At 36.3% G+C, this 10,173-nt stretch overlaps 1 protein-coding gene across 3 annotated transcripts; it reads right to left on the reverse strand.

Annotated features, from left to right (window-relative positions):
- Positions 1–4,956: 4,956 nt before the first annotated feature.
- On the reverse strand, positions 4,957–9,664 carry LOC142531103 (uncharacterized). 3 transcript variants are annotated; one of them, XM_075637134.1, is made up of 9 exons: positions 9,560–9,664; positions 9,218–9,342; positions 7,111–7,198; positions 6,868–6,927; positions 6,406–6,468; positions 6,063–6,263; positions 5,867–5,978; positions 5,545–5,762; positions 4,957–5,329 (listed from the first exon to the last, which is right to left on the reverse strand). In XM_075637134.1, the coding sequence occupies exons 2-9, from the start codon at positions 9,340–9,342 to the stop codon at positions 5,237–5,239; spliced, it is 960 nt and encodes a 319-aa protein (XP_075493249.1). In that variant the 5' UTR covers positions 9,560–9,664; the 3' UTR covers positions 4,957–5,236. The 3 variants fall into 3 exon arrangements, with proteins under 3 accessions (XP_075493249.1, XP_075493248.1, XP_075493247.1); XM_075637133.1 differs by having other exon boundaries at positions 9,466–9,622; XM_075637132.1 differs by having other exon boundaries at positions 9,435–9,600.
- Between the last annotated feature and the right edge of the window lie 509 nt (positions 9,665–10,173).

Genomic DNA, 10,173 nt, shown 5'->3' on the forward strand with positions numbered 1-10,173 from the left:
AATATTTTTTTTAAAATGCAATGGCCGAAACCATGCCTACATAAATCCATTAAATTCGAAATCATTTTGTAAAAACAACCCACTGCTGAATAAAATAACTACAGTTAAATTATGAAAAGAGCAACCAACCTAAACAATTATCATTTAAAAATATAAAACGTCAAGCATATTAAAATCTGTCAAAAACCCTCAACAAAAGAAAATCATCGGCTATTTAAAAAGCTGTTTAAACGTGTTCCCATAAAATCATATTCTTGCGGAAGAATACAAAGTCCTCGGGTTAACGTGTGCCACCAGCTCCGCCCGTTCAGTCATCATCACTTCCAGTCTCCTGATCAAAATTCTCACCTGTATCATTCACATCTAGTGAGTCTAAAGACTCAACACACCTGTATCGTGATAACAAATACATATACATATCATGCAGCGGTGAAAAATACCGTAATCGACATACATTTCATGATCGTGAAATGGTGTATGCATAATTAAAAACTTGTTAAGCATAATCTTAATCATAGTACATATCATCATATGAACATATACGTGTTCATTCTCTTAATTTGAATTCCGTTCATTAGTTGTGATTTTCGTATCATCATGTCGGTCGATGGATCCATCTACGTGTAACCGAGGTACCCGGCGGCGAGGACATCAACGACAGCATTACCCGTCCATTGAGCCCTTACCTTACATATCATCATGTCATCATGTCATCGTATTAGTAACAACCAACTCCCATTATTCAAAACATGTCATCATATTCATTACTTAATTAAATCGTGTATATACGTAATTTTTCTTAAAACCAAGCATGCACCGTATTTTTCATAATTACATAAAAATCATAAACATGCTACGAAAACATTTAAAAACATGATAAATTTGTGTTCAGGGCGCTGTCATGACTAAAATTCACCTCATGTGCAAAATGACCATTTTGCTCCTAGAAACCCAAAATGACCATTTTACCCCCGGACCTCTAAATTTCGACTCGAAGCTTACCAAACTCCTCAAGACATCTCGAAACATATTTAAAGTTATTTCTTATACGTAAACTCGAGCCCGTTCAAAACTTAATCGATTCGTTTTAAAACTTGGACCGGGGTCCCGGCTTTAACCTGAATCAACCCGAATTTCAACCAAACTTTTCCCAACTCTAAATATGACTTAGACCTACATGTCCAGCCAAAAAACACTTATTCCAGCCTACTTATAACCCCCGAAACACTACTGAAATTTTACTGCACGTGCTAACTCAAGACCCTAGTGCACCAAATGTCCTACACCTTCGATCCTAGCTCGAAACCACTCGGACCAGCACCTAACCAGCTATACTGGGACCATGTTCGAACCCAAGAGGCTCTCTTGGACCGAGCCTAGCTAACCTCACTGCCCAAAGAACCAGCCCTGTGCGTCACTTCCCTCCCGAAGCCACGCCGCAACAAGACATCAAGCCACCCCTAAGCCTAACTCCTTCGACCAACTCCTTAACAACAACCATTTGTCCCTGGCCCCCTTCCAGCCTTGTCACGGACCCAAGATGGTCAGCTCCTTGGCTGGTAACAAACCAAGCACGACCACGCAGCCTACACCCCTCATTCTCGCCCAACCCGAGCCAATAGGTGCTAAACCTCGATCGGCCCTCCATGCTCGCCCCTTAGCCACTCCAGCCCCTTACTCCCTTGATCCTTGACGTTCACCGCCCCTTTACACAAAGAGCAACAAACCCCTTGCACGACGGTAACCAAAAACGAGAGTTACAAACACATGTATGCATTTATTTCCTTGTAAACCGTGTAAAAATGAAGCTACAAGATGGACCAACATTTTTCCTCATGCAATAACACATACATCAGCATCCAAACATGGTGTAAATGATGAGAAATGAGATACATGGCGTGCCTTAGTGATTCAATGAACAAAAGCTTGAATATCTACGCACGGGACCCAAACCGGAGAGGCGGGGAGAAGTTTTTTTTCTTCAATGGGGCCGATGGTTGCTGGTTCTTGCTGCTGAAAAAGGACGTTAGAATGCTGCTAATGAGGGCGAGGGCGGCTGCTAATGAAGGGATTAGGTTTAAGGTTGGCTTAATGGGGCTTTTAAAGAGTTTGAATAAAACACTAATGGGCCTTAATAATATTTTAAAAGAATTAAAAGGTCTTGAGCCCGTTAGACATTAAAACAAACTCATCAAGCCCAATAACACTCCCGAAAAATATTTCACTTTGATAAGTTTTTCAAAATATTGTCTAAGCCCTCAAAAAGTTCTCTGTTTCGATAAAATTTGCGTACCGATTAAAAATACGATCCGACGAGTAAAAATACCCACCAAGGCCCATTTTCAAAATCATTTTTAAATACATCATATATTAAATAAGTAAAATAATTATTCCATAAAAATATTTTTCCTGAATAACCTCGGTCTCCGTTCTTCGTTCGAGCGCGAAATACAACTTAAAATCCTAATGCATGAAACTTTAAATAAACAATAAATTAAAACATAAATTCATGAAATAAACATGCATTTAATGTACTAAAACAATTTAATAAAATACAAAAGAAATTTAACAACTTGCATGTATCATAGTCAATTCTTGATGTGAATAAAATAACTGGTGTTGATTTGTGATATTCAATGATAAGCTGATTGAATCTAAACTCTGAGAATAATCTCGAGTGCTTCAGAACCTAAGCAGCAAATAATGACAAGATGTTGCTACCAGCACCAACATCAACTACCATGCGATCAAGAAAATCCACACGATTCTCCATCACTGCAGCATAATAACTTCCTGGAACACAAATTTCATAATGTAAGTAAGAGGCAGACTTATGATCACCAGCGCAACTACAAAAGTACGACAAGCTCTTGAACATCCTACAATCGGATTTCGAATGAGGATGAATACTAGACCTCAACATTTGACAATATACTCAAAACAAGAACAACAGAAGTTATCAGCAATCAAAATCAAGTCATGACCATTGTGACATCAAAAATTTGCAGTTTACAAACTATGTAGGAATTTGATACAACCATATATTATATAGTCTAAACTTCTTGATTAAATCTACCAAACTAAAAGCATCAGTAACCAGAAAACAACACTTGTTCCCAGAATATGATAGCAAATCAAGCACAGAAGCAAGAGGATTTATGCTGCATTATAACCTCAGCGTGATCCAGAGAAAAGTGATTATAAATGTTCAGGTGTGTGTATTCAAAGGTATTTTCCCCAGAAGTCTAAACAGAACTGTTTTTCCATTAATGATAAATGGAAACTTACTTTTCTCTAGAAATAACTTCACTTTTTTTTGTTCATCGGGGCAACTCTTGTTGCCTTGATTAGCATATCCAATTCGAAACTTGTAGAAGGATCCTTGTAAAGTGGAGTGCTGCTTTTCTTTAATCTAATTCTTTGGTCCTTTGTCTCATGCTTTGCAAGATCATCAGACCTCAAATTTCTTCTTTGTACTTGTTGTGTCCCATGAAATTTAGCCAGCCCAGAGCAAACACGATCCCGGTAATTCCTATAAGCATTAAATAGATAACAACGAAAGAAACAAAGTCAATACTGCTGTAATGATAATCTTATGATAAGCAGAGGATTACAAAGTAACCACTGTCTTGATGGTATAGTATTTTCATTTTCAAACTACACTGGTTAGAAGATTAAGATACAAAAAAGTCAGTTATAAAGAAAAGAAGACATCATATATAATTAATAAGACTCGAGAACAGAAAATACATTGTTAAAAATGAAAATAAGCTATTACAGGATCTGCCCACTTGGCAGCAATGGGTGCAGCTATCTTTCTCTTCTGCTCAGAAAATCTGGGTGCCCTTTTTCTCCCTTTGGATCTCGACATATTTTTTCTAAGTTAGTGCCATTCTTTCTGATACTACTTATTCATAATATTGTGTCAATCCCATTGCAATTCTTCCTCACCAAGAAGGCCGTCTCAGGAAGGCTGGAAGCTGCAGCAATTAAAATTTTCCACTCATAGTTTCTTCACAATATAGACAGAAAGAAGGAAACAACATGCCGTAAAACAAGATTGTCGCACCGAACACGCCACCACCTGCGCCCACAGCCTCAATCTGTTCTTCACCATCTCCGGGTTATCGCCTATTTTTAGAGAAGAATCTTCCGTTTTCCCAACAGAATAGTAAATCCCATGTTGAAGCAGTAGCATAGTTTATTTTTGAATTTAGTGAGCAGATTACAATTTGGGAGATCCATCACATGAAAAATTGATACGTGAGACATGGAAATAATAATTTCTTATTCAAATCTAATCTTACTAAATATTGAATATAAACATCACGGGTCTGGAGGCAGAGTCATCACCCTTGCAACTAAATTAAAGCATTATTTCAATATTTCTAAATCAAAATATGTAGTAATTTCAATTATTAATAAGATAAATTTTTAAATAAGCAAGAAATAGCTTCAAAGACTCTTAAGTACAAGTGAAGTTCATGTGTTGATCGGATTTTTGTTTGCACGTGTTTCGATGGAAGTTAAAATAAAAAATGTGTCAAAGATTTGCATGAAAAAATCTATTTTCAGCTTCTTTAACTCTTCAAGGATTAATTTTCGACATGAGCTGAATCGAGTGTTTTTTTTAATACAAAAATCGCAAAAACTGACACAAGCGACAATTCTCCCAACCCTTGTTTCTGTGGTCGTAATAATTCAAAATTATAGCCTCCACAGTTGTTTTCTAACTTCTAATGCAATTTCAACTATGTATTCATAATTAATACTGTTCATATATAAGAAAATCGATTTTAGAGTTATTTTGCTCATTTTGACTTTAGAAGCCCATCATGTAATATAGTTCTCTTATCAAATACTTGGAAATAGATGATGATATAAAATATGGGGTAAAAGAGCATCATACACTCGGGCAATAAAACTGTCTGTCCTATTGATGACAAGGGGAGTAGCAAAAGAAACGAGGAGATGTAATTCAGAAACCAACAGCAAAATACAAGCACTGCGAGTATGCTTTACCAGATGACTCAAATCATGAAACTCATGAGTCAACTAAAATTATTACCCACCTTCCCCGATCATTTAATTATTTTCCTGGAAATGGACCACTGGGGCAAAAAGGAGTAACACAAATCATGATACAGATTACAAAGGTATACGAGTGCCCCAATAGAAGCGCATATCCAAGATCACCACCGTATATATATATATATATATTCCACAAGCAGCTAGATCAAGAATCCTGTGGAGTCTCGAACCTCGTTGGGGTATCAATTCCCATCATGCAGCAAAGCCCAGATACCAAAATTATGAGCAAAACAATTGCCTGAAACATTGCGAATAGCATAAATTCGAGTGTCATTGATATTGAGAATGAAAAGTAACTGAAAAAAATAAAATAATGCAGCACAGAAACTGATAAAGAGCAGGGAACTTCAAATTCAGAAACCAGATTAAGTCATAAGACATATTTTTGCAGTCAAGCTCCATATCTCTCATAGCAAATTATATATACATTGGACGAATATTCAACCAACTTACCACAAGAATCCCCTCCAAAAGAGATGACTTGATTTGGCAAACTCCATCACAGGCTGATAAGTTAGATGATCCATTTCCTAAGTGAGCTTCAGTAAGAAACCTTTCAAGACCCTGACGAGATGGGTGCTGGATTGATCTGAAGGGATCCGAGACATAAAGAACCGAGTATTTCACACCTAACTGCTCCACGACATTGAGAAGTTTAGACAGAATGCTACCTACATGTTAGTAAAATTACAAAGTCAAATTGCCCGCTTATGGAATAATAAGCCTGTGAAACACCAAAATGTCTGGTTAGTAAATCTTTCAAGGCCATTTATACTTTCAGACTGTCGTTGATCAGAATCTTGTGATGAATGAGAATGTCCATGGCAGAAGACAATCAGATTTGTGTTCCCATCTGAATTTTTTTCCATCCTTGAGTGCACGTAATCCTATCAATGAATTAGGTTAAATATAAAGGACCATCTATAAGTAAACATAATGAATAAAGATAACACTGCCTTTCTAGTACTTACATGAACCGAGTGAATATCTTCTAGTTTATCAAAATTATCACTCTCCACTAAGCAAGATCCCATTAGAGCAATATTGTTGATTCCCATTTTATTCCGACAAGAATCAGCAAACTCTGCCATGAGTGTATACTCAACTGCCACTTTCTCTGATGCAGCCACATATGGGAATGCCAATGAGAAGTTGGAGTTCAAAAAGGAGTCCTAAAATGAAGAGACACTGTAATTAACACCCTTCCTACCATGTGCTGCAGTAATTTTATCTCAAATAAAGGAAGCTGTAAATGGATATAATCATATAGGTTCTAAAATGGAAATTCATAAACAACTGGACAAACTTGTTGACCTTGAGAAAGTCTACAAGTGCTGCATCTGCCTTTGTGGGTCTGGAAATATCAATAGATTGTAGCTGCACACGGAAACAAAAATTTGGATCACTGAAAGAAAATGTCAGATCAAAAATAAGAAAATTGTTTACAGAGTTAAATATTTCTTGATTAATTACGACATACATCCTTAACTTTGAATTTGTTGCCCATGCATGTCAACGGTAGAGATTTTGATATGAGAAAAAGTAATGCCTCCAACTAAAGCAGAAACAGACACTTGATATCCATCCTAAGTCATGTTCATCGATTCTAAACCGAGCATCTACTGAAGTTAGGAATAAAATGTAAGCAATCATCATCTAAAATAAATATGGGAAATTTTGTCGCCAATTCCTCTTTATTTGCATGCGTATCATGGAAGAGAGAAAGGTTGCTAGCTTTTGCCTTGACAAAAGAATAGAGAAGAGAAATACTGCTACCTCTGTTCCAACAAACAGAAAGGCAAAATTCTGTGACTCTTGAGCTTCCTCTCCAGAGCACTGAAGAGGATTTAAACACTATAAGATTTCGCTTCAACAGTAATCAAAAGAATTAACGCCTCAACTACTGAGGGAACAAATGAATTATTGATCATACTTTTTGGGCCAAAAATGCTTTGATTCTAGGATAAGTATGGCAGCACAAAATTCAATCGAAACATAAAGCAAGTGTACAGAATATACCAGGTAGTTCGACCACCTTCCTTCTGTCATCACAGATTTTGCTAAATCTTTTGGAGAGAGGGTTCTATAGTCAACCATTTCTTTCAATCTGCCAGGCAATCAGAAGCATATATGTGATGCTGTATATAAATTAGTGTGTAAAAAGTTCAAACATAAACCATTACATAAACCAGCACAGATTTTCAGAAAGTAGAATAAAGAGGGGAGGGGGACCGGGTATGAATCAAGGAAAAAGAAGTTTATTTGGTGAAAAGTGGTACAAAGAAAAAGGAAAGAAAGGCAAGGATTCTAAACATATAAAACATGTAGGACAGGATAGTGGTGACTTCTTTGAGCTATATTCCTCTGCTTTACCCCATGTTCAAGAAGTAGAAAGCAAGAGTTTATACCAACGTGAAAAACTGGCAAAGTAAAGATAGAGTGGATACAAAATTAGTCAGGAAGGTAAGAAAAGGACAAAACATTGAGACTTTGTTAAAGAATCGGGAAGAAGCAGCCCATTTTAGTCAGTTTTCCAATCTGAAATTTGTGCTTGAGGCGGCATAGAAAAAATTGGAACAGAGCTATATGAAGAGGGAGAGCTCTTTAAACCATAGATTTATCCATAGCCCATGTCACCTTCCCGCAGGTAAAAATTGCTTATATCGATATTGCTGCCAATATATGAGGATATTAAAATCTATCCATACTGAAATGAAGAAAGAAACGGAACAAAGGGTATCACATTGGTAGTAAAAACATTAAGCTTGAACTCTACGAGACATAAATAAGGCTACGCCACATCGAGAATTGTATGCTGAGAAGTGGACCCTGGACTGTAAGTTATTCAGTATCTTTAAACAATAGGCAAAAGGAATGTCATTCAACCAACAACATCATTACTATTTACTCATGTGAACCACACGGCGCGACACAGACAGGAAATGGTTAAGAATTTCTGGCGGCAACTGGAAATTAGAGCATTCAGAATGCTGAGATCCTGATGAATTACATATTAAAGGAAGTTAGCTCAACAAAATCCTTTAGCTACTTTCGAAAAATGATTCAATTTGAATCAAAATAGAATTCAAGTTTTAAAAAAGTAGCTTGAATTTAGTCCATAAGAACAACGCATTCAAGGTAACATAAAGGTTTCTGTAAAGGATGGACACATATCAACTCTCAGATAAACGACTATAAGGATCCTATCAAGGAGATCAAACAAAACTGAAGTAGCGAGTTAAACATAGACCTCATCCTCCCTTGAAGCTTGTGTCTACCTTATGTGCTAAATGACCCACATGTATTACAAACTAGCATATCCTCGCAGCGCACACCGAAAAGAAAACCCTAATATGTCTAAAAGCGTTACTCATAGCACACAAACATGTGGTATAAGAATTTAAATATAGAAAATTCTTATTAAGCTACTCATTAAGGCCTACAATCGTAAGTGTTGTCTTGGTGACTTGGTCTTGGTCAGAACTCATGGGATTCAGCATCCATGGAAATTACATTTGCAACAGTTAAGAAGTCAACCATACCAATCAAGCTAGGCAAAGAAATGTGAACTTGGTGGCGACGAATTGGTTTACAATCATATAGTCTGAGTTTTTTCATGTAAGGATTTCAAAGCCCTACAGATCTACACTAATTCATACAACCCACACTCCAATGAGATGAACCAGACAGGCTCAATTGGGCTCTCGTGACATGCATGGCAGTTAACGAGGCAGATTTGCATGTCTCAGTAACGTCTTAAATCAAACACGGAGACCTTTCCGCATAAAAAATAATCCATACTCTGCCTGACAAGGTATTTCCCCAGTAGGCATAATCCCAAGTCGCCGAACATCGATGACATTACAAACCGCAAGTTATCAAGATTATGGGCCCTATCAACCTTCCAGTATTCATTTTCAAACGCTCTCTTACACCATCCATCGTTATTTTGCAGTCATTCCAGTAGGAATAATGACTCAAAAACCACAAAACTGAATATGTTACAAAATCTAGTATATGTCAAGCTATAGAAGACTTCCAATTTAGAAAGACGCCACAACGCAAAAAAAATTCAAAACAAGAAATAAATAAAACCAGAAATTATTAATAGAAAGCGGAATCGTACCCATCTAAATGAGGGGACCATAGGAATGCGGGGACAGTTGATTGGATGGCTATACCAAGGGGAAGTTGAGCGGCTACAACAAGCAGCGCCACCACTACTGCCGCCTCAACTGTTTTTATCCTCATCTGAATACCAAGAAAGCAAATCAAAGGAGTGTATCAAACAAAAATGAGATAAAGTTTAAATAAATCTATAGAAGAAACTTGCAGGTAATTACAGATGGAAATCCCAAAATTCTGCGACGAAACCTGGATCAAGGTTCCTTGGGATAAAGGAATTCAATTGGCAAGATTCACTTTATATTTCAATTTCAAAGATATAGAGGATAGATCCTCGCATCACCTGTACAGTAGATGAACCGGAGATGTGGAATTGGACTTCTGGAAAAGACCTCTATAATTGCAAGTGTCCCTCAAAATTTGTCTTGATTTTCATTTTAACCCCTCATATATATACACGCACAGCATATATCTATAACTATATATATATATATATATATATATATATATATATATAGAGTAGGTGAGATGACTTCTATTTTTTTTTCTAATCTTAAAATATAAATTATAAATTATTAAATAAAATAATTTAACATAATCATGAATCATAATAATTTAACAATTTAAATCTCAATCACATTAAATAAAATCCTAAATCATCGACTAATCAAAATTCCTAAATCGACATTTAAAAAATCGGCTAACAATAAAATTAAGTATAAAAATATCTCTAATAAAAAACATTAAATAATCTTTAAATCATGTATTTATCTAGCTAATGCGGAAACATAAAGGCCCTCGTATGTGTACTGCTTGCACTCGATCCACTCAAGCGTCAGCACCTCCCATAAATCATCCAAACCTCCATCATACAAATCTAGTGAGTCTAAAGACTCAGCAAGTTCTAAACATGGATATTAAATAATACATATACAATCACATGCATTAAAATTAGGA

This window comes from Primulina tabacum, chromosome 17 (assembly GCF_025594145.1).
Source record: "Primulina tabacum isolate GXHZ01 chromosome 17, ASM2559414v2, whole genome shotgun sequence".
NCBI lineage: Eukaryota > Viridiplantae > Streptophyta > Magnoliopsida > Lamiales > Gesneriaceae > Primulina > Primulina tabacum.